The sequence below is a fragment of the Onychostruthus taczanowskii genome, unplaced genomic scaffold (genome assembly GCF_017590055.1).
Source record: "Onychostruthus taczanowskii isolate IOZ18803 unplaced genomic scaffold, ASM1759005v1 scaffold12, whole genome shotgun sequence".
NCBI lineage: Eukaryota > Metazoa > Chordata > Aves > Passeriformes > Passeridae > Onychostruthus > Onychostruthus taczanowskii.
In genome coordinates, this window is record NW_024498351.1 from 8,002,567 (window position 1) to 8,029,745 (window position 27,179).

The window sequence follows — 27,179 nt, forward strand, 5'->3', positions numbered from 1 at the left end:
ATATATATATATATAAAAATTAAATAGAATTTATTTCCAAAATACCAGTATTTATTCAGATCTCTTGCTTCTGAATGCTATGTATTCCTTCTCAACTTCACATTTGCTTTCATGATAACCCTTTCTCAACTTTAAATACTTCTGTATGAATAGTCTAATTGAACTACTGCCTACATTGGATTTTAAGTTCATATCTAAAATATTATTATAGAGCATGTAAAGATCTCTGTGGATTTAAAAAATTACCTCTATGTATATATTTTTCAGTGGCATAAATACCATAGCCTCCTTTCTGTGCAGTAACGAGGTATCACAGCAGACTATTTTATATAAACATAGAGATAATACTGAGATCTGCTGATAAAGCAAGGGTTATGGTATAGGTAAATAAAACACAATAACAGAAGTTGCTTTCTTCTAGTATAAATTCTAATATACATTTTTAGCTATTACATTGTATAGTTTCTATTTATAAATAAACCACAAGTTTGTAGTTTAATAGCATTAGTATATTTTCTGACATGCACTTTGCTTTTTGAAAGTCTATTCTATAAGGAAAACTTCAAGTTGTTCAGATAGGAAGATTATTTTGCTTAAAAAGTCTGTTACACAAAATGTGAGCTGCACTTTCTATCATTCTCGTTTGTTTATTTTTGGTCACAATAATTGCCTGCTACATCACAAGTAGTGTGAAATAGCCTGCTCCACCTGGCTATTATATGCCAAACTTAACTAAGATATCTGTGGTGCTGACACAAATCATATTTTGCTCTTCATTCTGAGAATGAAGGTTCTACAAAGGCATAGGATAGACAAAAAAAGGTAGATAATACTTTAAAACAGCTAAGCTTCACAGGAAATGACCCACTTTACATTTAGAATTCTACTGTTAGCGTAATCAAAGGAATATTCACTACATGTGAGACACATGGCATGCATAGTCTACAGACACTGCACTAATGTATATATATCTGTATTAAAGGATCCAAGAATACTTTTTCTGTGAATTTAGTGCAAACCTTCAGTGCTCAAGAGCTAATTCAAATTACCTCATATAGCCATCTGTGGTTAGTGTACCTCTTTTAAGATGAAAGAGGTAAATGAAAGCCATTATTGAAAATACACATTGTGTCAAGCACAAAAAAGAATCTTAATATATAAAATTACAAAGCTTTTAGTGTTAATTTTTAACTTTAAACCTCAACATTATTAATAATAAAAGAATAGACTAACTCAAAGTCAAGTCACATTAATTAGCTCTTCTCAGCCTACTCCTGAAACAACACAAGAAATTACCCAAAACATTTTCATTATAACAATCAAGTTAAACAGTAGCTTCTCTTACATGGAAGCTTAAAAAAAAATCAGACTGTATTGCTATTCAAAGTCTTTTGTGGGCCACACAACATTAAAATTCAGACCACCAATACATTTAAATTTAAATAACCAAAATTGCTACATTCATCCTCTGAGTGACTTCTTTAAAGATAGTGAAGTCTTAATAGGAATGAATATGTATTCCAGTCAGTATTCAGCTCTCCCCTCCTGCTCAATCTCTTCTCCACCGTATCTGTTCAAGTGTGTGTGCGCTACCAAGAAAAACTTCATGAATTCCACTGAACTTATTCTCTCTTGTCAAGTTCACAATGTCTGCTTTGAAGTAGAATTAATAATTTAACAGAATGCAACTTACTTAAATTTCAGGAGGACACGGATGAATTTTAAAAATACCAGGGATACCAATCTCTTATGTCAGCTCTACTATGCTACTACATGCAGAAATAGTCATTGTATCTCTTGTTGGAATAGATCTATCATATTGGAGAAGAGTTCTTTCCTGGAATTTTGACACAGACCGTATTTTTCCCTTCCAAACTTCTGAAAGTCATGAATATTACATATGAGAAAAAACCAAACTCAAATGTACAATATCCTCCTGTAAAGCAAATCCAAAGAAAAAATTCCTAAAGCTGCTAACAAGTCAGGCACGAAGAATTTAATCCTTTTATGAATGCAATAGACGCAGCTGTATAATATTTTTGCTTTCATATTTTCTCCACTATCATTATATATACACTATTACTTAACATATATAGGATCATTTATATATGAATTGTCATATAATACATAATTATACATAATAAGTATCAGTAGTTATCTCTGTAATCATTATCAGAATATATGTGCATTCCCCCACATAGTGTTAAAAAGTGACAGAAATAATGGATATGCATTTAATAAAAATTAAAGATGCATCTGATTTTTCCAATTGATTTTTTGAATATACACTGACAGCTGTGAATTTTTGCATAATTTAAATAAATTTTTTTCATCTCATAGCAAAAATGGACTTGGAAACTTTGCAGCCAAGCAGTATAAAGTTGGAAATAACTCCTCTGTGAAAATGCAGACATAATTTGTAACAAAACACTCAAGAAATTCCATATGATACTGTTCCTCCCCTGACACTAACACAATAAAACTACAGTCAATTTTTCACTTGTATGGAATGTAGGTCTGGAATTTATCTTAAGGTAAATGCTGCAATTCTGTAAAATATATGCACCATGTCGTATTCACTTGTTATTACTTTAGCCTTTTTAATTAATTTCTTGACTAAGATCAAGCGTGTTTACCTCAAGATAACAACCAGTGAGGCCATATTTGTGCAGTTTACACTGTTTATGTCATGGCATTACACTGGCAGCAGGTCTGACTAAGTTACTGTACAAATACCGTGCGGTATTGACAGACAGATATCAAAACTGCATTTCAGCATTGTCCAATAATGCTTTGTTTAAAAGAAATAAGAAAACATTTTCCTAAATCTGCAAATGCAGTAGAGACCTTGCTCTTAGTGTATACTTTCGATGTCAGGTAATCACACTGTTACCGCAGATACTACCTAGAACTGACTCTGATTCACACACTTTACTTTCTCAAAATGAGCTTCAAGTCTGCTGAAAAAAAAATTCTAAGATTAACTGTTATACCAAAATTATTTTCACACATGAAGAAATTTATTTATTTTAAATGCATTTCATAATCTGACTCTGAATTGATTCAGATATTTGCATTATAATTTCTATAAATGTTAATCATGATAAAGCCATTCCAATATAATAATAAAGAAATAACACTCCAAAACATTCAGTTAATAACACTACGTCTGTAGGTCTTTTGTAAGAAAGGGAAAAGAGAATTATTCAGGTGTAAAATAGAACTGCATTTCTTATGACAATTCTTAAGTAACAAAGAGATTTGAGTTTCAGTTGACCAGGCCTTGGAGGAGAACGGAACACAATAAAGCCAATAGGATGTGGCATACTTAATCCAAAAATCCTCATACCAACTCTCCAAAGTTTATTCACTCAGGTAAATTGGAACATAATGGCAAAGAAAAGAACTTCAGAACAAACACTGTAGGTCAGATGGGACAAACATTTACCAACCTTTTGCTGCTACACATATTCTCTAAAATACTATTTTTTTTTGAAGTTTGCTATCTAGTAGAGAAGCTACCAGAGCATAACGAAATAAACCACTAGTCAGTTCAGTCCAGGAGGACTGCACTTCAAATTCTAACCACACAGAATTAATAGAGGTCTGTTGATAAACAAATTAAGACTAATTTGTTTAATTATTTTAATAGAATAATTATAATATTATAATTGTTATAATAGTATATATCAATATATAATATTATATTATAACATTTATCATTATTATATTATAATATTAATATTATAATTATTGTAATATTTTTAAATAATCTTGAGTAGACAAACTGAATTACTGGATACATTACAGAATGTAATGAACTGTATTTTTTGCCACAGTTAATGGTTCTAAATTGACAAAGGATGCTGGTACATGTATTCTACATCAGAACATGCACAGCTTTGTCCATTATCAAAAGTAATAACAGCCAGACATATCGCAGAATAGATCTAACAGTTTGTTCACCCACTGGCATTTGAGAGTATCTCCAGACACAATTTCACTCTTACAGGTTATTATTAAAATAAGGACTTACTGATTTTGTCCCTTAAATTCTCTAAACTTTAAAATTTCTCAAGCTTTTTTTTTTTCATTTCTTTTTGTCTTACCTTCAGCAGTGAATAGAAAAAGATTACACCAATCCAGGATTTCAGAAAAGGAATGTTGTGAAGGTATGCTAACTATTTAAAGAGGAAAAAGCAAGTAAGATATGCAGGTGATGTCTATATGATTTCCTCTCTAATTTTGGTAGCTAAAGATTATAAAAGGAACAGATGTTTCTTAATGATATCAGAGGAGTCTGGCAATATGTTCATAATCATAGATAATTATGGTTTTGAAACTAATCTGTGAGTCAATAATGGTTTTACATTCAGATTATTAAGGTAAGCATAAAGTGAGAAGTATTGAGTACAATTAGAAACTCAAGTTGTAATTAAAATTATGTCAGTCAAAATTTTCTAAATGGTTTAATTTTGAGCGTTAGTGATGTTCAAAGCTCAGACCAATAGTAGCTAGCAAACATTTTTAAAGCATCCTATACAGCTGGTATAGTACATCCATACACGTGCTCTTAACTAAAGTAAAAAATTCTCCAAATTAATAAAATTATTTGCATGCACATTTTGAAAATGTTACAAAAAGTGCATATTTTTCAAATCTCAGGTGGAGCACTTTTTGTATCTTTGAAATGTATTCTTTAAGTTGCTGGAACTATTAGGCAAAGTTACACTACTGTATCATTGCTCAATATCAACACAACAACCGCCTTAGTCAGCCTAAATTCAGAAACATTTCTGATTTTGCTGGTGTTTTTTTAGAAAAATATTACACACTGTTTCTCTACACTGAAATCAAATTTTTAATTATCAAAAAAAAATGTACTGTAGTTCAACTATTACTAAGCTTAGGGGCTGATCTGAAATGTTACCACTTGACTGAAATATTTTTGTGGCTCGTCATTTCCTGTGTGCCAGTGTTTTTTCTGTGAAAAGGAACTGAGATCCCTTTAAGGTTTGGTAAATAGTTGAAATGGGTCAACCTTCTGGTGCTTCAGAAGTAACATTTTTTCAGAATAATGTTGTCAGAAACTATTTCAACTTTAAAGTTTATAATGTTATTTATTAAAAGGACATTAGTGTGTACAAAGTCAAACCACAGCCTGGGAAAAAAATTCTTTAAATTGATTAAATATAACACAATTTCTGATGTTTCCAAATCATCACAAAAATTATCTATTTTATCTTCTACTATATGTTTGGAAATAAAACATTCTTTTGTCTGAAGGAGTTAACACTGAAAAAGAAAGGCAAGGAAGATCAAATGGGACTTCAAACCAGCAATTAAAAGTTAGCAAGGTTTGGTTGGTAATTGCCTTGTTATTTCTTTCATATTATGGAAGTGTTATAAAACCAATTTCATTTTTATTTTGCCCTGGTGATAATCATTTTCACATACAAAAAAATCTTGGAAGCATATGGAAGTTTGCCAACATACATTAAAACTGTAAAATGTTAACATAGTGTTTTACATAAAAGCAGTGTTGCTTTTCTCAAACAGAGTACACAAAGATCTGTTACCTGTTAAGTAAAACAAGAAAAAGAATATCACAGATCAGAAAGAGATGGGACTAGTGTCAGAACAAAGGGTGTTTGAGTATTGGCTTTTATTCTGGTGTGATTGACTTAGAGGCTGAAAACAGAAGCAACAGATGGGAAAAACAAACAGATCAGAAATGTATCAGGAGAAAAAAAACTACTACAGAATAATAAAAACATACTTACTAAAATAAAAATAGGAAGCAGATGTATTTTACAGCAGTTTTTTATAAATTAGTTAAAATCAAATTTCATAGGTATTTATAATGTAATAGAAGACAAAGAATGCTTCTTTATACTAATATATTGATCCTGCTGAACTGAAAAAGCATTTGACTTGAATTCTGCTGTGATATCCTCCCCTCTTAAAAACACAATCTAATGAAATTATTATTAATAAAAATTAGATACTGAACTACTGACTTCAACAGAAGTTGCAATGCACGACAGAGACATCAGCATTTCACTTGGTAACAATGAACTTGCCCTCTGAATTAAGCAGACAACATTGCTTCTGAAAACATCAGAACTCTTAAGAAACCACAGAAAACTTTTTGTCCTTTTACTGTATGCAGAGGCTGAAATATGTAGAGTGTAAGGAATATTGTTAGGAACCCATCCCAATAACTTGAGGAAAATTTACCTATCTCAGAAGAACATATGCAGAGCACAAAACATTTAGATATTGCATGTGAGCTGCAGTTACTCATTGACAAGACAAATATGCTTATGCTGAAACATTAGTCTTGTTTCATCTGAACCAACCAGTATTTTAAGTAGAATTTTAAGATTTTATATGCTGTAAGTAAAATAAAATTATATTTCTGAATAAACAACACATGAAAACAAATAAATTCAAAGAATATGAAAAGAGAACACCACAAAAAAACCCCCAATAATAAACACAACTCAAAGTAGTATTATGCAATGAAGTATATCTGTAGATGCATATATGTTTCAAAGAGTATTCTGTGCATAATTAGTCTTTCAGACCACTGAAATCTCCCAAGTTGAATTGTCAGTTTAGGCAGAGACAAACATATCTTGCAGGAAGTTCAGTAGGTTAAATATTTCCTCAAGTGATGTTACAGATAGAATCCCAACAAATTTTGTGCAGCTCAGCACCAAGAGCACTGCCTAGCTGGAGAAAATGGATATCTCCCTTCAAGTAGAGTTTAATGGATTCCTTTGGTTGAAGGTGTGGAGAACACTTCACAATCCTTTGAAAATTGTTTCCATGGTTAGTTCACTAAATTAACAGCTAATGGAGAAGATGGGCACTCCCATCCAGCTCATGACTTTGTTCCTGCTTTTACTTGTTGCTCACATACATACCGTGATGACCGCCTGACAACAACACGGGGTGGGGTGTGTGAGAAAGACTGTCAAACATCACATACAACTGACATAAATCATAAAAACCCACAAAGAATGGCTCATTTTAGAATCCTTCAGTATTCACAAATAATTTATTCCTGTAATCTGATCTGAGTCACAGTCTTTTTCATCATTTGTATTAAGTCATCAGACAGGAAAGCGTTTTGAACAATACATCATGGATACACTCACTAGATCTAGAGAAGATTCACCTTTACATTGTATTACCCCTGAAAAGAAAATTATAAATCACAAATGGGTTGAAAATAAAGGGAATTTTTTGGTTCAATTATTTCTCCCATGCACACTCTTCAAATGAAGGACCATAGGTCATTCAGATGATGTAAATTATCCTATCATTATAAACAATCTAATTGTCCTGACAAAACTCCAATCAACCATCAGCTTTAGCTTGCCTTTAGAAGCTCGTGCTTATTCTCCATGTGAGAGAAGTCAAGAAAATTGAGATGAATGAGTACTGTGATACATAAATAACTGAATTAACAATGGCTAACTCAGGTGGTATGATTACACACTGCTTCCTAAGGTAATAAAAAAGATATAGGTTGGTTTGTCACTTAATTCCCTCCTCTCTTTGCAACATTCAATTGGTGCTCTTTCTCCTATCATCCCTTTGTTTCCCATTGAAAGTATCTCAAATCCTATCTCTATAAAAAGCTAAAATATCAAGAGAACAAGCTTTGCCACCACTGACAATTTTGCTTTTCATTGCTTGCTTAGCAATTTTTAATGAAGAGGTTTGCATGTTCTGTCTCTTAACAGACTTTATATTAGGGGAAAAAAAAAAAAGGTGTGAAATCCACATTTGAGTTTTGGAAGTCTTAATATCCTTGAAAAAAGTTTGCTTCTTTAACCTGGATATTCTATTTCACACAGTGCTTAGCCACTGGCACAGTGTAAGGTGCAGTGAAAATATAAATTGTATGCAAAAACCACCCACAACAGTTGTTTTGCAAGGCAACCTATTAAAGGCATGATTAATTTGTGAACAAATTGGAATCACACCCAGATTCAGATTTACTGAATGGAAAGGGAAAAGCTAAATAGGTGGTATGGTGGTTTTATGGAAGGATAATAACCAGCCATAGGCAAGGACATGAACTTGGTGAGAAACTGTGCAGCCCATCCCACCCAAAGTGCAACAGTCAGTGTTGTTCATCTCAGGGTTCCAAAAATAGCAGCTAATACATGTACTTTCTGAACTTCAATCCCTTTCCTAAAAATATATTTGTCATTTCAAATACTAAAATACTTAGCAAACAATCCATCTGGATGTGGGTTTTTTTACCAAAAATGAATGCTACATTTGTGATAATTATAAGAATGTCCACATTTTGAAAACAATTGGCACTTACCTTTATTCCTTGAGCTTTCATGATTCTTTTCCTGCTGCAATTAAGAGCAGAAAAATGTATTAATTTCAGAATCAGTTATCACAAAAATCATAAAGTCAAAGACATACATGACCCAAGTGAGACACTGTAGTTCCTCCTCCATCCTGCCCCAAAGTAAAATCGACTACACTTTGCCTGATGCCTAAAGAGTCCTATATAACCCAGTTGCAAACTCCCCTAGCATTTTTCAGGGTTTTTTTTCCTCCCACAATGACTGGAATTAAGTGCTGGAACACATTACCCAATGGGGCCATGCAGTCTATGTCACTTGACCTCTGTCTTGGGAGATGCTCATAATTCAACTGCACAAGCCCCTGTAAAACTGGGACTTGTCCCATGATGTAATTTTGAAGCTTGAAAATTTACTCAAGGCACTTATCTGCTCCCAAAATTTCAAACTTCGATTTTACACAATATTTGCTCAAAAAGATGCTCTTTATTTTGGGTATTGCAATTCTTCAAATATTTGCTGCTATATAAATTTATGCCAGTAAAAATAGCATTAGCAATAAGCTAAATGCAACACACTTCTAAATTTCATTCCATTAAAAGATAGCTTTTCTTTTACAATTTTAACAAGAAAAGGAAGTTACATAGGTTTTTTTTTATTTTGCTGCAATTTTTAATTGGCATTTTTAAGCATTTTAGCTTTCAGTAACAAAGAGTGTACTGGTTAACCTTTAGTACTAATTACACTGTTTTATTTTACTTATATAGACCAAGGATTTGTTATTACTGTGCTCATAACAGGTTCATTTAGTCTTAAAAGCATCCAGACTGTACACAGAAATCTACAGAAAATGTTAATACTTCTACACCAATACATATGTCCTTGAACACCATATCTGTTAATATTTTCTAACTGACAGGGACATGGAAATGTTTAGTTAATATTAACTTTAGCATAAGGCCATCTTATCCTCAAACAAGCAAAACATATTGTTTTAACATTTTTGATTTTGTGAAATAATAAATAATATGCCTATTGAAGCAATATTTTTGTTGTTCCCTGCAACCCAATTTTACAAATCTAAGTTAATGATTCTTTTTTAATTTCTTTTCAAACAAATAAATTAAAACTTGTATGTATTTGGAAATTATGTTTTCAAATTTCTCCATGACTACAGTAGAAACACTAGTGAGATATTAAAAAAAAAAGGAAAACATTAATTATCAGTAAAATATGATGTACTAGATACATTTTTAGTATTTTCTAGACCCAATGCATGGTATTTCCTGAAATACTGGATATGATGTGCTGAATTTACCAGAATCAATTTTCATGCTATTCATGCTATACTAAATTTCAAGCAATAGTTTTAGTATTACTGAATTTCTTTCGCATTTCATTTTACACTACATGCAGCATTTGGTTTAGAGGATCTGTCTAGTACTTTCTTCTAGTCTTCTAAAGGAAAACTTGCTTGTAATTTTTATTTTATATATCTTTAGAGGTCATGCAATGAAACTTAGCCTTTAATAGGCCAGTGTAAACTCAGAGGAATCTTGTTCATGATAAGTCTGTGCTTATTAAAAAATCAACCAATCACCAAGATTTAGAGTCAAGATGTAGTCAAGTTGTGCTGGCATTTGAGATAGTGCAATTTTATGCAATTTTACTGTTCAGTGCCACAAAACTCACTAGTTTTTTCTCCCTTATTTAGTTTGAAATCAGAAAAATGGAATTTTTTGCCAACAAAGATGCAATAGACTCTAAAGACTTAATCCAATAATTGATTACTAGATCAGAGCAGCCTTGCAGGAAAGGAAAATTAAAAGTCAAATATTGATATCAAAGGAGAAGAGAAACATTAATTAGGATGAGAATTACTTTTCAGGAAGAGAATGCAACAAACTTGGCGAAGATGAGAGGAGAAACAAAAGGATTTAGATGAAATTTTAATATTTAAAAAAAACCCAAAACAGACTGCAGGGGGTTTTTTAATGAACTGTGTTAAGATTTCAAGGAAAGAAGGCATTAACTGAAAATATCTTTTTAGACCTTTCTTTTCTACTATATTTTCTTTAATTTCAGCTGAACATTTTGGAGCAAATTTTCATGGCTTAGCTTTCTCGAAACCACTCAAATTTTAATTTTAAGCTGCCATTCAAAGTAGAAAGAAAAGACTTTATTAACAGATCTATGACCAGACTCAGTGTGATATTCCTTGGGCCAAGATGCTTGGTAGCAGCAAAGAGCACCCACATAGAAAAAAAAGTCTATGCCTCAAGTTATTTCAAAATTAACCAGTGATAAGACTGGGAGTAACATCTCTGAACTCAGAAAATAGTTCTCTGCCTAGAGAAATCTTGCTAGACAAAACAACAGAAAACACAGAGTTAAAAAACATAGACAAGTTTCTACTGAGGGTGAATACAGATTCCTCCTTAATAATGAAAGATAAACGATGTGAAATATTTTCTGTAGAAAATCAGTAAGAAGAAATGAATTATGCTAGTGGCCCAATGTTAAAAGCACCTGTAACTTGGAAAAATTAATTTCAGATCCTCAGGGAAATAGGAACTGCTCGTCCACATGGGAAACACACAAACAAATAAACAAATTTTTCAGGGTCCTGGAATGTGAGAGAGGTAAATGAACTATTGAAACTTTCAGTATGGCTCATAATGAATGAATTGTTCATAATGACATTTATTTCCACCAGCATTTGTGCAGTGGGCTAGCATTTTAATGTTTGCTGGCCTGAAAACAACAAAATTCTACCCACGTACTATTAGAAAATATATAAATGTGCAAGCATCAGGGTATTAAGACACACTTCTGTATAAACACATATGTGGAAGACTTTATAAACCTACTATTACACATATTTCTGTTATTTTTCTCCTGTACTGCATTATGAGATATAAACAAAATATTTCTACCCAACATGTTAGCAATCAAAAACTATATATAAATATTTTTTTAAATAAATTTTATACACACACACACAAATATAAATAAATAAATATATATATATATATATATATATATATTTTCATTCATGTAATCATCCTGGATCTATATGTCCAGAATTATTACATGAACTACAATACCATACTGGTACCTATTGATATGAGCCATCTGTAAACAGAACCAACCGTTTTGCATTCTAGGATATTTTTATCAGCTTCAATATAGCAAAACACTTTTCAATTTAACACTCTCCAAACAAATTATTCAGACAGGTTGAATGACATTTTATGGCTTTGTGTTGGATTACAGTGTATCAGCCTGATGAAATGTATCAATGCAGAACATATTAGAAGTGCAAAGAAACCTTTCCTGTGTGTCCAAAAGGCTGACTTTAAACTTTTCGTGCAGACAATGTCAGATTTTCTGTTATGTTTGTGAACTGAAAAAGATCACAGATGGTTGACCATAAAAATAACTATTGTTACAAATTGTAAGTCATAAAGTATTTCCAAAATAAATCAAAAGAGGCTCTGCAAAGAAACTTATTTAAATATACACAAATGTTTTTCCAAGGTATAAAAGCTCCTTTTCTAGTATTATTTTTCTTTTTTGTCTTAACACACAAAAACTACCAACATCTCTTAAAATGTTTTGATATCGTCATTATTCTGAAATGTCACGTTTGCTAAGTAAGGTTGGCATAGTACCAAATCTTATTTAGAAGGGGTTCACGTTAGCAGTAAGGGGTGTAGAGAAGGATGATCAAAGGGACTCTTAATTTACCAAGAAGGTACAAAGCTATTTATGAGAATGACCAGAGCTGATCTGTAAAGGTAGATGACATTCTAGGACTAAGAAAATACACAAACCACTGAAGAAAAAGTAAAGCTCATTTCTTAGCCTCATTTAAATATATATCATGCAAATTTTGTTTGGTTTTTTCTCTATTTGAAAGAAAATTACTATTTATAAACCTTGGATGTTGCACACAGAAGCATTTTGACTGCCACTTAATTCTATGGTTTTTAAAAGACAAACCACATAACTGTATTTCATACAGAACTCTACTTATGGCTCTGCCTGAATTATCTGCAGAGGATCTGGGTATGTGTCTGCCAGACTGGGCTACTGATAAAGAAGAGGAGCTTTATTTTGTCTTTGGAAAACTCAGACAAAGCCTCCTTTGCTATGCTAGCTCTATTTAAAAAGTAGCTCATGAATTAATCAAATTCCTAAAATAAACAAAGTACTAATTAGTATAAAGCATATGGCAGATTGTCCTTGACATGTGACAAACATTTAAATAATTTAATAAGCATACACCATTAATTACAGAAGCTGATGAAAAGGAGGGTAAAGTTATTTGCTTTTCAAACATTTTATAAAGAAAAGTTACCATCAGACATATAATAAAATACAGTTAAAATGCAGAAAATCAGTTTTGTGTTCATCGTCTTTATGGCTAATTGTGCAGTAGGGGTACTATATAGATAATGACAACAATAATAATAATGGAATCATTTTTATTAAATATTCCATTAAGAGAGGTACCAGAATAGCTCTTATTGTTGAACCATGTACAAGCCATAGTAGCTGAATTAACAATATATTCACTAAAATTAATACAATAACATTATTTACAAAAATTCTGAATTAGAAATGCACAGAAACCTTTTTTTCATGGGTGAAATAGCAGCATGGTCACAGCCAGGGAGGAGAAGCACACATATTGCACAAAGCAATCTGGTAAACTATTCTCAGACCCAATTTGATCAATGACATTAGGCTGAACATTTGTGTTTCAAATAAGTTTTATAGAATCAGACTTCAGCAGACTCATAGCAACAGCAGCACAATTGCAATTTAAACTAGAAACGCATGCAAAGCAGAAGCAATGACATTTACATTTGTAAAGCTGTTCTGTTAAGCAGCAGTAAGCAAGGCCTTGCTTACTATGGTAAGGAAGAAAGAATGGGCAAAAAGTGAGCCATTTTCCTCTTGCTCTTGTCAGAATGCTATTTACTGCAGAAAGCTTTTTAGTTTAATGTTTGCAGCAGGATTCTTGAACTGATATTCTGCATACACAGCCCAGTCTCCTTAGAGATTGCCAACATTTATAGCAGCAAATTCTGAGAAAATAATATGCCACAGGTTGTTCTTGTATTGATTAAGGCATCACATGAATATAAGATTGTGTGAAGGAAACAAGACGTGAAGCAAGGTTGCTAGGCAAAAATAAGGTAATATATAAAGATGTGGAAGTGCTCAGAATTAATGGTGTTCCCAGAAATATTACTAAATATTACAGTGTTAAGAATAAGCCTTACAGGCCTGTGGAGAAACCATGAAGAAGTTCTGAATTAATGAATCTATATGAAAGCAACCCAACAACATCTGGGGAGCCTCAATACAAGAGTGAAATGATTGTCATTAAAAACAAAACCAAACCAAGAAAAGCCCAGCCACAGAGATGGGAAGGGTAAACTGTGAAATACACTGATTTGGTTCTTGGTTTGCTGATTTAGGTCCCTGAGGAATGTGAAGAATAATCATGGCAGACCCAGGAAGATGAGTTTGAAGTAGTTGTTCCTCTCTGCATGCAGATCACAATTGCTTAAAAGCAAAGGAGAAGCAGAGAACAAATAAAGGTATAAAAAAGTTCAACATCATCTTGTCTATGTCTGCACACTCTGAAGAAAAACTTCCTCTAGACCAGGCTTCAACAAAGTGTGCGATTTCTATGGATGAAAAGTGGACAGAAGAAGTTCTACACAAAGATCCACAGGTTTTTCTATTCAGGCCTGTCTGACATAAAAGCAAATAACCTAGATGGTTGCAAGGGCATATATTATTCTTAAAGGCAGCCTTGGATCATATAAAGCATATAGAGCAGACGAAGCCTTTGCCCTCAACGTGAAACAGTTCTGGCCTAAAGTTACTGTCTAAATCCCAATGTTTCTTCAGTACCAACTGAATTGAAGCAGCTTCCTGCTAATGACAGTAACGCTGTTTGCCAAATGTATACACCCTGTAATTGCACTCTATGAAATAAATTTCTTTTTTAAAATAGGCAGTCAGTCAGATTAGTAGATTTTCAAAGACACAATTCCTTCTGGTAGGATTGTTCACCATCCATATAGACCCATTTCCAAAACAACGCTAGCGTAAAAAGACCTCCCTGTAGCAGGCTGCAGGTAGCTCACAGGACAAATAAGCATCTATAAGCCCTAATTACTCTTGCATTGAAAGGCATCTGAGTAGTAGTTTAGGGTTTTAATTTCAAGGATTCTTATTTCACTAAATCGTTGGCGTTTAGTAGTATTATAAAATTATCTTTTTGTTTATTTGTTTGTTTCCAGTGTAATACCTTGTCCCTGAGGAATCCTAATGATCCTACAAGTCAAATGAAACTGTAGTGAAAGGCCAAATATATATTCCTTCATTTTACTGATGCAGAGAAAGGCCTGTTTTCCAAATGTTGTCATTTTTCCAAAGTAACAGAAAATCTAATAAAATCTACATGCTGACTTTAAGGATTGATTCTTCCATTGGCTGTTACCCTTCAATCCATAAACCTCATTATCATCAATTTTCCTAGAACTGGTCATAGTTCTGAGCTGAACTCAGGAAAAAAAAAACAATAGAACATGCATAGAAGGTTACTCTGCATAGATTTCCTAGGCAGCACACGCTTAGAGAAATACAGTGTAACTATAGCTTCATTAATATGATGTCTTCATTCTTTGTTCTTTGATGACAGACCAAATACATTCAAAATTTATAAGCAGTTTCACAGCACATGATAGAAAAACATTCTACCAATTTTATACTGCTGTGCAGTGTTGCTGTTTTTACAACACTTTAAGCATTTAGATGCTTAATGCATGGATTAAGCAGCAGAAGTGTATACTTTTGCATTAAAACACGTACCACTATGAACAAAACCACTTAAATACTGAACATTTTTCAAGCAAATTTATGTAGCCAAATGCAGGCTACAGCTCTCCTTAGCTAAGTTGGAGAAACTACGTAAATAAAGACTTTACAGAAGTAATTACTGCTATTTGTGCATATTTTGCATTAGACTTTATATGCTCAGGCACTTAGTGTAGTATTACTTCCCCATCCATCGACTGAATAAGATGTAGTTTCTTCAAGCCTACTAAGAAAGGAATGCAATAACACAGGACAGTCAGATGGAAATACCAATCTGATGTAGCTGAGAATCATATTCAGTGTATATACATTTATTTTGCAATTATCTGAGAACACTCTAGATCTCAATAGACAAAGAAGGGGGAAAGAGATCTCCAAGAAGCAACACTTAGCATAATGAATTATCCCTGGAAATTCTAGGATACAGTATTTAATGGGTATTCTATTACCTTCTCCTTTACACAAGTTCCTAAAGCTCCAGGTACCCTCACAATTACTGAACAGTAGCATATTTCCTGACAACATAATTCTACTTTAAAATAAATAAATAAATAAATAAAAGAAAAAGCAAGCTACTACAGATGGATCCTAGCCACAGAATTCCCAATGACATTAATGGAAGCAATTTGCCTAAAATCTCCATTCATTTTTCTTTCTAAATTTCAGAGGTGGTTTTAAGTATAATTTTCTAAAACCACATAATGCATTTTGCTTTTTATTATTCAGTCTGTCTGAGGCTCATTCACATCTTATTTTTCCTCTTGGCAAATTTTTGTACAGATAGAAGAAAATCTACAGGAAGAAGGACAATTAGGGAGTATAGACATGAGAGCATAAACATCAATTACCTTCTTACAAAACAGGAATTCAAGTAATATTTAGTCTGCATTGAGACATAATTATGGGTAAAATTGTAGTCTATCTACCACTATTGATTAAAACCAGTATGCTGAGACATTGCTAGGTTACAAACAGATTACTTCTACCATTCATCTCATAAGGGCAGATAAGGTAGTGCAGCAAAGCAAAAGAGAAGTTCATTATATGAATATTAATCAATTGCAACTGCCCTTTTGTAAAGTGTTCAACTCTATGTTTGAGGACTACACTTATTTAAACCAGAGTTTTGATGAAAGGTTATATCATATTACCTACCGTGTGACATTTAGGAAACTAGAAAGTAAAATTAGGATCGTATTTTCTTCTACTGAATCTTAGAAAACTCAGGATTAACTCAGTATTTGATTGGTGAATTTCAATTTAGTTTCCAAAATGAATTATGAAGTGCAGCTATATACTCTGCAGATATACTAACAATTGGTTACATCTTTTCTACTGTGCAGTAGGCAATGTATTGTAAAGCTTTTAGCTATTTTCTCTTGGCATTCATGTTGGAAACAATTAGCTTAAAAAAATAGGTTGCAGAGAGCTGAAATAACAATCTAGTAAATAGCTGAAGTTCTAATCTAGTTCATTATATTTTATTTTTACTTACAGTTCCTTTATATATATATGACATCTATTTTTCTTCCCTGTCTTTGATACAAGTAAACAAAAATAAAATAGACTTTGTTATAAATAATAAACTTCAAATAATGTCCTGAAAATATTTCCTCATACCAAGCCAATGAGTTTGAATTTATTCCACCTAATGATAGAGTAGGTCCCAGGAAGCAGTCACTGGCAAAACAAGACAGCTATATCCAAATGGTAAGCTTTGTTTTTTACAAATTGCTAATTATACACCACCAAAATATTTTTTTTGAAAATATGAAGGTATAGAAAATATTTCAAGATTCAGCAATTTCTTTGAAAGGCATGCTTTACCCATGTCTCACTTAGAGGAGGAATGAATGAACAATGAAATAAATAGGTGAGCTTTATATGGAAAGTCAGACTGATCAATGCAATGGTTTCTCAGACTTTTATAAAAATACCACTATCTGCAGTGGGATTAGTCCTTTACAGTTTTGGGAATCAGCTTATTAGCTTATTATCAGTAATACAGTAGTTAATATTAATTTCAGAATTGTAACATCAAATTGTGTAACACCAAATAATGACACATATACCAACAAGTTGAATACATTCTATCAAGACTATGTAATATTAGTGCTTTATTACTTGGCATTGATGTATGACAATAATCCTCAGGTAATAGTAATAGAAAGTAATGGCATTTTCATGAAACATTACTGAAATAAAAATGCCACTGATGCCTCAAGAGAGTGATAGGCCTTACTTAACTCTAGAAAATAGACTTGAATTATAGGCTGCTTATTCCAGGTTACATAACCAGAGTTATAATCAATACATGAAACAAATGACTAATAATTTTTGTTTGGTTTGTTTTCATTGGAAGAAGAAATAAGCTTGGCACAGAATAAGCTTGTTAGAGTTTTCTTACTTCAAACACTATTTTGTTAGAATGGGGCAAGAGAATTCAATTCCATAAAGTTGTTTCATAGAACTGACAATGAACATTAAGTAGGATGCTCAGAGGACTGAAGCACCTCTCCTGTGAAGACAGGCTGAGAGACCTGGGGCTCCTCAGCCTGCAGAAGAGAAGGCAGGGGGGTTGCAACTAGCTGATCTTTAAGATACGTTCAAGGCCAAACCACTCTATGAATCTGTGAACAGTTTTAAGGAAGTCAAATAGCAACAGTTTTAGTATTAGTAAAGTTTGCGGAGCTTTGTTTTGAATGTTATGTTTTAGGCATTAAGCTTCCACGTTCTTAACACTATGGTTATTTAACTGTAGTTGTATCAATGCATAATAAGAAAAAAGATGTAATTAGGTATCTTTTCATTAAGTTGTCATTAAGCTCCCCATTTTCTTTGTGTCAGGCCTAAGCACAGATACCAAAACCTTTAATGATTTCAATGGGCATCCTGTCCTTTAGCCTCATTTTTTGAAAGAAGACTGGGGCTTTTTGTTGTTGTTACTAATGCTGCTGTTTGGATTTTCTTCATAATAGAAAAACAATCTGAAACTGAAAGACATCACATTCCCTTAGCTCATGGCTGAAGGGATTTGAATATTCTGATGGATGTAGTGTTCACATCTGATATGATTTACCATGGAATCAGCTATCAAGAACAAATACAATGCCCTGAGCTGAGCTACTTATATCATCCCAACAACAAGTATAAAAGAGAAAAAAAAAGTCATAAAAACTACTGTGATCGAGCAGTCACCTCACCCAGAACTGAAGGCATTTTAAGGTAAGCATAGCCTATTTCAGTAAGTTCATGAGGTAAAGACTTTCTTACTGCTATTTTGCTTTATAAACAATGGAGATGAAGTCAGTGACTTTTCCAGTTACAAAATTCTCAAAAGGAAAGGCTGCTGATGACAGCCAAATCAAATACACCTAAACCCAATACACATAAACACAGACCAATGCTTCTTACCATGCCTTCTTGAAAAGACTTCAAATGAAAAATTTTAAACTGATCAGGACAATAAATGCTAAGAAATTGCTTAGCTATTGTGATGGCAAATATTCATACTGCAAGATTACAAAAGCCATGGTTGACAGAAAGTACAGATGGGTTGTTTAACCTGACATCTTGGTATCATAAAATCAGAAGAGTGGCTACTGTAAAAGAAAAAAAAGAAAGAAATATAGTACTATTTAATTAAATAGGGTTTTATCTAAAAAATACCAATTTGTGCTCCCACTGCATATGACACACTTAGTGAAATTATCACAGTTCAAAATTACAAGTGAAAGCCAACTTAGAAAAAAGTAAGCAATGAAGAAGAAATAGTTAAAAATAGTGATATAGTTTCCCAGTCCTAAAAGGAGGTAATTTATTCTGGACTTGTTTTTCTACCACATGTATAGGAATAAAAGTATTAAGGATGATTTAAAATACGGATATTGAAAAGAAACATTGATGCAAAACTTAATACTTCACCAATCTAAGAGGAGTCTAATAGTGCACAAATATTGTGATTTGATTTTATACTAAAACCCAATGTAAGAAAGAGCTTTTTTTCTTTTTTTTTATTGCTGTATACCAGTGTTACACTTCCTGATGTTGGGAATACATCACTGTATACTAATGTTTAAAACAGTAGTGGGTTGGCCCTGGCTGGATGGCAGCACCCACCAAAGCTGCCCTATCACTTCCCTCCACAAATGGACAGCAGGGAGAAAACATAATGAAAGGTTCATGAGCTAAGGACTGGGAGAGATCACCCGCCAAATACCGGCACAGGAAAAACAGACTAGAATTAGAGATATTAACTGAATTAATTGCTAACAAAATCAGAGCAGGATAACGAGAAGCAAAGTAAGACCTTAAAAACACCATTCCCTGAGTCCTCCCTCCTTCCTGAGTTGTACCTGTTCTGCCCCAGCAGTGCAGGGAGGTGGGGAGTGAGGGGTTAGGTCACTTCATCACACATTGTTCCTGCCATTGCTCAGGGAGAGAAGCCCTTTCCCTGCTCCAGCATGGGCTGCCTCCCCTGGGAGACAGTCCTTCATTAAGTTCTCCAACCTGAATCCATCCCTTCTGCAACAGCTCTCCACATAATGCTGCTGTTGTAACACTCCTCCACAGAGTGCAGTCCTTCAGGCACAGTCTGCTCCAATGTGGGGTCCCCGTGGGGTCACAAGTCCCACCAGGAAGCCTGCTCCAGCATGGGCTCTCCTCTCTCCACGGGTCTGCAGGTCCCTGTCAGACTCCTTTCAGGCATCCACCAGCTTTGGTGTGGGTCTCCTTCACGGGCTGCAGGCACATCTCCACATCCCCATGCTCCTCCATGGGGGACACAGCTGCTTCACCATGGTTTTCACCATAGGCTGCAGGAAAAATCTCTGCTGGGGCACCTGGAACACCTCCTCCCTCTCCTCCTGCACAGACATTGGTGTCAGCTGAGCTGCTCCTCTCACTTATTTTCATTCCATTCTTGGATTAGTGCAGTTATATCTGCACAATAACTTATCTTCCTTCTTAAATATCCTATCACAGGGGTTAGAACCATTTCTGATTGCCTCAGCCTTGGTCAGCAGTGAGTCCATCCTGGAACCAGCTGACATTGGCTGTGTCAGACATGAAGGACGCCTCTGGCACCTTCTCAGAAACCATTCCTGCAGCTCCACTGCTACAAAAACCAGGCCATGCTAGCTCAACAAAAAAGCCAAAGCTTAAACTACATAATTATTTTAATTTAAAAACAGAATTTAAATAGATAACTATAATAAGAGATGAAAAATAAACCACAAACTAAGTTGATCATTATTTAGTTTAAAAAAAAAGAATAATCTGGGGTACAGCCCAGTTTGTCTACATGCCAATGAAACTGCTATACACCATATTTATTATTGAATATAATTTTATATTGATTTTTGCATATTATTTTTCACATTATAAGCATTGTCTATGCTACAGGATATCACTTTCATTTTAACAAACCAAGATAGTAAAAGTTAATATACACAATAAAAGTCTACATCTTTTAGGCAATAAATAGAGGTATTAAATCCATGGGGAAAATGATTGAGAAAAAGAAGCAATGGAAAAGAATAAAATAAAGTATTTGTCCAATAGAAAAAAAATTAAGGAGATGGAATTAAATTACAGAGTAGTCTTGAGGACCTGAAGAAAAAGAGGCAACAAGGAAGTTATGAAAAAGAGACAGATTTCATAAACATGCACTTCAAGTATTTGGTGTCTTTCATGATCTTAGAATCCAAACTCTACAAATTTAAACAGGAACAAATCAGCTCAAGTAATATATAACCAAAAAATCTCTCCTGACTTTGTTTTGCTATTACTGCGATTGCAATTTGTGATTACAATTTTCCATCATAATACAATATGAAAAAAACATGCTAATCAAGAATCTGAAATGATAGCTGATACAGATTGTGTTTGCATTGAACCTCAAATACCAGAAAGGTAAAAAAACCATTTCTTATCTATACAGAGTGTAACTGGAAATCCTCCTCCTAGGATTCAATGTGAGAAGGCCAAGTTGACTACTGGAGAAAATAATTACATTGCCTCTGTATACCACCATGTTATATTTTATTCTTTTTTGCCAGCCTGGCACGTGAAATTAAAAAAAAACAATGTTAATCTAAAGGTAGATAATACATGTGAATCTCATCGCCCCTCAAAATATTTGGCTGAGTTTAATCTTTTCCATAGTGACGATGTTCAGTAACAAGAACAAAAAAGATAGTTAAAGCAAAAGGTTCAGAACAGTAGTTAAGACTACAAGTTTATAAATAGCCACTGCTAATAAGTATCAGTAGACATCTTGAAAGGAGGAATCAGCCTGGCCTTAATTCCAGATTTTGACACTCAACACCCCCCAGTGACTGACTAGTTGGAAGAAGGATTATAGAAGACATTATTCAGGAAAATTTTAGAAGCAACTTTCCTAAGATTTAAAAAAATGCTTTGAGCATGTAGTGAGCGATAGCAAAAATAAAATGTTTACTTGATATTAGCTTATTAATGCACAGTGATTGTAATGGGGTTAAAAAAAAATTATGTGTGCCTTTTTAATGCTATTGCCCACAGGAAAAATCAGATTAGATTGCAGAATTCCCTCCCTTTCCTGAGAAAAGGATAATAAAATAAAAATTAAGCCAAACCAAACCAAAAATAACAACAACAAAAAAATAAAACAAAAAAGACTTCTTGACTACACTTACAAGTGATTAAGAGGGAAAGAAATAAAACTGAGTCTTGCTTTTTCTAATCCTGGAATTTGCATAGGACATAGATACTGGGCTCATGGAACCTCAGAAGGACAAAAATTCTCACGTTACTTTAGATAGAACAGCACTGACATGACAGGAAAAGCTCTGTTCTTAGTCCTCAGGATTCACTGCTCATCTTCAATAGATTTTTTTCCCTTCTCTCTAGGACAGAGGATTTAAGAGGATCAAATTTTATGACTTCTCAGATCCTGCAAGCAAACAGATTTTCCAGATAGACACTGTGAGCTACAAATCTCAGGTTGTTTGGAGACCAGACACAGGGAAAGCACAGGCTGTTTTTGAATCTCAGAATACTACTTTCTGCACATTTCTTTCTTGGCCATGACACCCTAAATGACAATAAAATCATTGAGCACTCAGGCTGTCTATATTTTACAGGCATTTCAGTGCTCTTAGTAGAAGGAGAACATTTTATAAGCTCTGGATAAAAGCCTAGAAGTCATACATGGGTTTTTTTCTGTGCTTATGCATTCAAATTTGTTTTTTAATAACAGGGAACAGAAGCTTATGTTCTTCTCTTGGGTTTTTTTGGGGGTTTTTTTGTTTTTTTTGTTTTTGTTTTTGTTTTTTTAACTCAAAGTCCTTATTGCTTAAACACTTCTAAACTGGATCTAATTCTAATGTAACCTAAACCTCTCTAAACTGACATAGTCCTGAGCCCCAATTTAACATGAATCAGGGCTGAACTGATGAATTTAGCAGCAAAATAAAAAGTAAGTAGGGAAGAAGAGAGGGAAAAGGAAGAGAGGCAAGTTTTTTTATAGGAGGTTAAAGGAAATATTTTAGTCTGGAGAAATATCACAGACAAGAGTGAGGATTGCACAGCTGCGTCATTTTCCTCCTAGCCCTTCGGTAAAAACAAGATGAAAACAAACAAGGCTGGAAAGAATTTTTAATCAACAGACCACCAAAAGCCAGTGAAAGGTGGCACACCCCCTCTGCTGTATCCTCCATACATTGCTGCTCAGCTGGACAACAGAAGCTCTTTCTCATGGAGCATCCTGCACAGGCCAAGGCTAAGGCTGAGGCTCAGGCCGAACTGTGACTTCCCTGGATTCTCCCTCTCTCTGCTCCCACCTTCACCCATGGTGTCAGGGCACTGCTTGCCCTCAGTGAGCGGTTAGCTCTGACTATTGGGAACATGATTGTCCTGACCTCAAAGTTCAGCACTGGCCTAATGAAAGGAGCCCAGGGGACAAGGACTAATTTACATCTTCACCAACTGTCCCTTGAGCCTAAAGCTGAACTGCTCCCCACCCGTGAGGTGATCATTAACAACGAGGCACTGTCACCTCTGTATTAGTGTCCCCAGTATTATTCCCTCCTAAATCGTGTGAACCACCTGGCTTGCCAAGGAGGGTTGTGCACGCATGTGTTAGTTAGATATGCAGAGCTGGCATGCTCTGGTGTATACATATGGATGTACAGGCTATATTCCATATTTCTTAGCATCTGACAGAGAATCTGCAGCCAACTGTTGCCATTCTGTTGGCTGCCACCTGCCTGTTTATACCTGGAAGTCTCAGAGCATACACTCTTTCACTGAAGACATTGCATAAACATTGGGCTCTGTCAGAGGCATGCAAATTACAAGAAGAAAATTCATTAGGATGCTAAAAATACTTCCTAAAAATATCAGGTGGGAACCTAGGTATTAACAAACTGCTCACAATACTTCAGCAGCAATGCAAGAAGACTCCCAAATGGAAAGTACCTTACAAACTTTTCCATTGTTTTGACAAATGAAGAACCAAGGATTACTTGGCTTAACAAGAAATTCACATGCTGTTCAGACACAGCCTAGTGCTTTTCAGCATAACCACATAAATGTAAGTCGTGGCAGATAAACAAGGGAAGGGGACTGAAAACAACTTTGAGAAGTGCTTTGTAATAATCATTCTCAGTTCTGGTTCAAGAGAACTCATCTCTTCCTGGGTTTGAATACTTCATATGTAAACAATGCAGTCAAACATTTGATCTTCATTACCATTATAACAGCCATGATAATAAACATCACTGTAATTAACGGTGTATTATAATGAAGTACAGAATCAAAGAACATTAGGACCTTTGGAGGTCACCCAGTCATATCTCCCTGCTCAAGCATGGTCACCCACGACAGGCTGTCCCAGACCATGTCCAGAGAGGTTTTAAACATCTGCAAAGATAAAGACTCAACAAGCTCTCTTGGTTATCTATTCCAGTGCTCAAAGTAAAAAAATGTTTTCTTATGCATAATTTTTTTTCTATTTATAAAGTTTTTTTCCATGGAAATGCTGTTCTTATGCTTTCAGATTATCATATATACAGACTAAATTCATGTCTGTATTTCTATGCATGAGAAGCTGAAACCGTTCATAATCCCTTTTAAAACAAGACAACCTTTATGATATGAATGCCTGTTTCCACCACGAACACAATCATTATTTCAAGATAATACCTAAATACCTACAGGATTGCTTTTCCCTGCAGGTTGACATTTAAAGTTGCTCTGGTTGGACTATTGTTCAAGTCAGATAATTTCCCCTTTATTAGAGCAAGAGAGATTAATCTTCTTTTTTATTTTTTTAATCTTTGCACACATAAACTTGCATACATATTGCCTGATCAAAGCAAATATAACTGCATATATTCATTATCATCTGTTTGCAGTGAGTATTCTATCGGCATAACTTAATCTAAGCACTTGATTTATTAAGTGTTTGATTGAAGCAGAAAGTTTTTTACCATATTATTTACATTTTGAGTATGCCTATCTGTGCCAAAGTTGGTTTTAAAAATTGACTTTAGAAAAGTTTACATTCCTTACATTTTTTTTTCAGAAATATATGTCCCTAATATCAAAAGCTCAACTGTACTAAAACATTTTTTTTTTTTTCTAGACATATTGCCTAAGGAAAAACCCACCATATTTTTTAATACAAAGTTTTATATCAAGTTTTAATTATTTGTATGTTGTTTTCATATGTCTATGTGTGATTCCCCCAATATTAAACTTGAAAAGTTTATGACAGCCTATTCCAAGAATTGTATGAGAGTTATCAGTATATTAAAAGTATAATTAAGAAATAGCAACATATGAATAGTTCCACATACATTCATTAAGACCAGAGACCATCTAATCTCAGAAACAATGCTAATTATACCCTGTATTTTGTCCTTCATTGCTCTCACAATCTTCATGGCTTTGTGTACGGGTATTTTTGCACATGTGATTTCTCCCTCACATGATTCATTCCACAGTTTCATTACTAGTCTCCCTCTTCCTTCTAGATTTCAAAGTAGTTTTCTTGTGCTATTTTATTTTAGTTTACTTACAGCTGTCAAATGGAAATAAAGTGATGAGACAAAGTTTTGAATAATAATCAGCATAAAAACCTGTGTGCTGATACAGTTATTTATTTCCTTGACTGTGGCCTGATTCAATCTTATTCTGATTGAGAACATTCCCTAGAGGGTGCATAATTCTTTGATTTTAAGATTTTACTTTCTATCTGTTAAGAAACTTTTTGCATTTAATCTACATAGCATACATTAATTAGCTAATAGGTAAGTATTTTACTTATTTGAGAACTCATGTTGTCAGTTCCTCCTTATATGCTGAGACAGAATCACACAATATTGGGTCTTTTTCTTAAACTGAGGACCAAAAAGAAATATTTTTCATGCTTTACAAAAAAGTACTGAGAAATAAAACTAGCAGTATCTCAAAACTTTAATAGAAACTAACATTTAGAATTTATGGCTATAATTCAGACCTATTATATGTAGCACAAAAATTCAGAAGGGTGAATTTTTTTTATCATCTCAGTTGGCCAGATTGTAGGTCTTAAGGCACCTCAGATGTTGCTCCCATGACTACCATGCCAAGAAAGAATTAAGTTGATCAGAACTATGCTAACTTTAGACAACCCATGGAAATATTATAGCCCTTTTGCTTGTTTTACAGAACCACCACAGAGGTTTCCCTTTTAGCTACCAGAAGAGGGGCAGGTTTTGTTAGCTGAGAACTGTTTTGGGAGTCCTGGATTGATGACAAAGGAGCATCAGGTGGGCAAAATTTGAATGGCTCGTAGTAGTTGAATATGGGAACCATGCAACTCAGAAGACATCTGCATTTTGTCATGGTCCAAAATTGCTAATTTCAGCAAGCCCCGGGAACCTCCTGCAAACAAGCTTCTATTCATCAGTTAACTTCAATGCCATTCTTCTTTGATGGGCAGTTTCCCTTTATGCTGCTTGGATTGAAATTCACCGAGGACTGGGACAAGTCATTGACTTAAGCAGATGTTGACAGCTGCTTTAAGAGAGAGCTTCTTCAGGCACTTCCTCTGAGCTTCCATTGATATAATTAATTTCTAGTTTTTGAAGCTAAAACAGATATTATCACATTCCCTTTGAAAAAGTTAATTTCTGAACATTAATCCAATAAACACAAAAAAGACAAGGCTAGAGCGTAATTTATCCCTTAACCATGGAAGAAAAGGAAGAACTATTAGAGAATAATCCATACCTTGTGCCGTAATCTTAATAGGGGCTGATAGGGCCTGAAGTCGTATCCTTCCTTGACTGGCCACCCATCTGCTCCCAGCAAAATGCATCCAAGAAGTAAAACAGCAGACCACCACATAAACATCTTTACAGGTCTGTTTCTGTGAAAATAAAATGTACAAGTTCAGAGATACAATATTACTTTAGCATAAACTGTATAATAAATACAATACTGATAAACCAATTGTGGACTTCAATAAATGCAGTAGATATAGGACAATCTATCTGACACAACAGCAAAGAGAAAAAATGGTAGTAGTATTTGGGACAGCAGCATCAATTCAGTTGTGCTGAACCAAGAATTTTCTTATCACTATTCAATACTCATATGAAGGAGTCACTGAGGAAACAACCAGAAAAAGTCAAAGAAAAGACAGAACATAAAAGAAAAGCAGTGGCGAAAAATGCAATCATTTTTCTCAGATGAAAGAAAAAAAAAATTATCATCAATCACATGTTCATCAACTTTTTATTTCAAACGTGGTCTCTTGTGATGCACTATTCACAACGTAAAAGCTTATTATAATCATACTCACAGATTTATAGATACATATGGCATGAGAGTTACCTTGTATGGTTCCTAATGGATGTACACATATACATTATGTACGTGGTTTCAGAACCTTTTAGAGATAGACAA

At 34.0% G+C, this 27,179-nt stretch overlaps 1 protein-coding gene across 1 annotated transcript in view; it reads right to left on the reverse strand.

Annotated features, from left to right (window-relative positions):
• FSTL5 (follistatin like 5) overlaps positions 1 to 26,632 on the reverse strand; it is a 248,185-nt gene extending 221,553 nt beyond the window's left edge. Inside the window, exons 1-2 of the mRNA XM_041427999.1 lie at positions 26,502 to 26,632; positions 8,351 to 8,384 (exon numbers count right to left, since the gene is read on the reverse strand). Coding sequence (XP_041283933.1) covers positions 8,351 to 8,384; positions 26,502 to 26,624 — 157 coding nt within the window. The 5' untranslated portion in view covers positions 26,625 to 26,632. The remainder of the gene's footprint in view (positions 1 to 8,350; positions 8,385 to 26,501) is intronic.
• Positions 26,633 to 27,179: the final 547 nt, after the last annotated feature.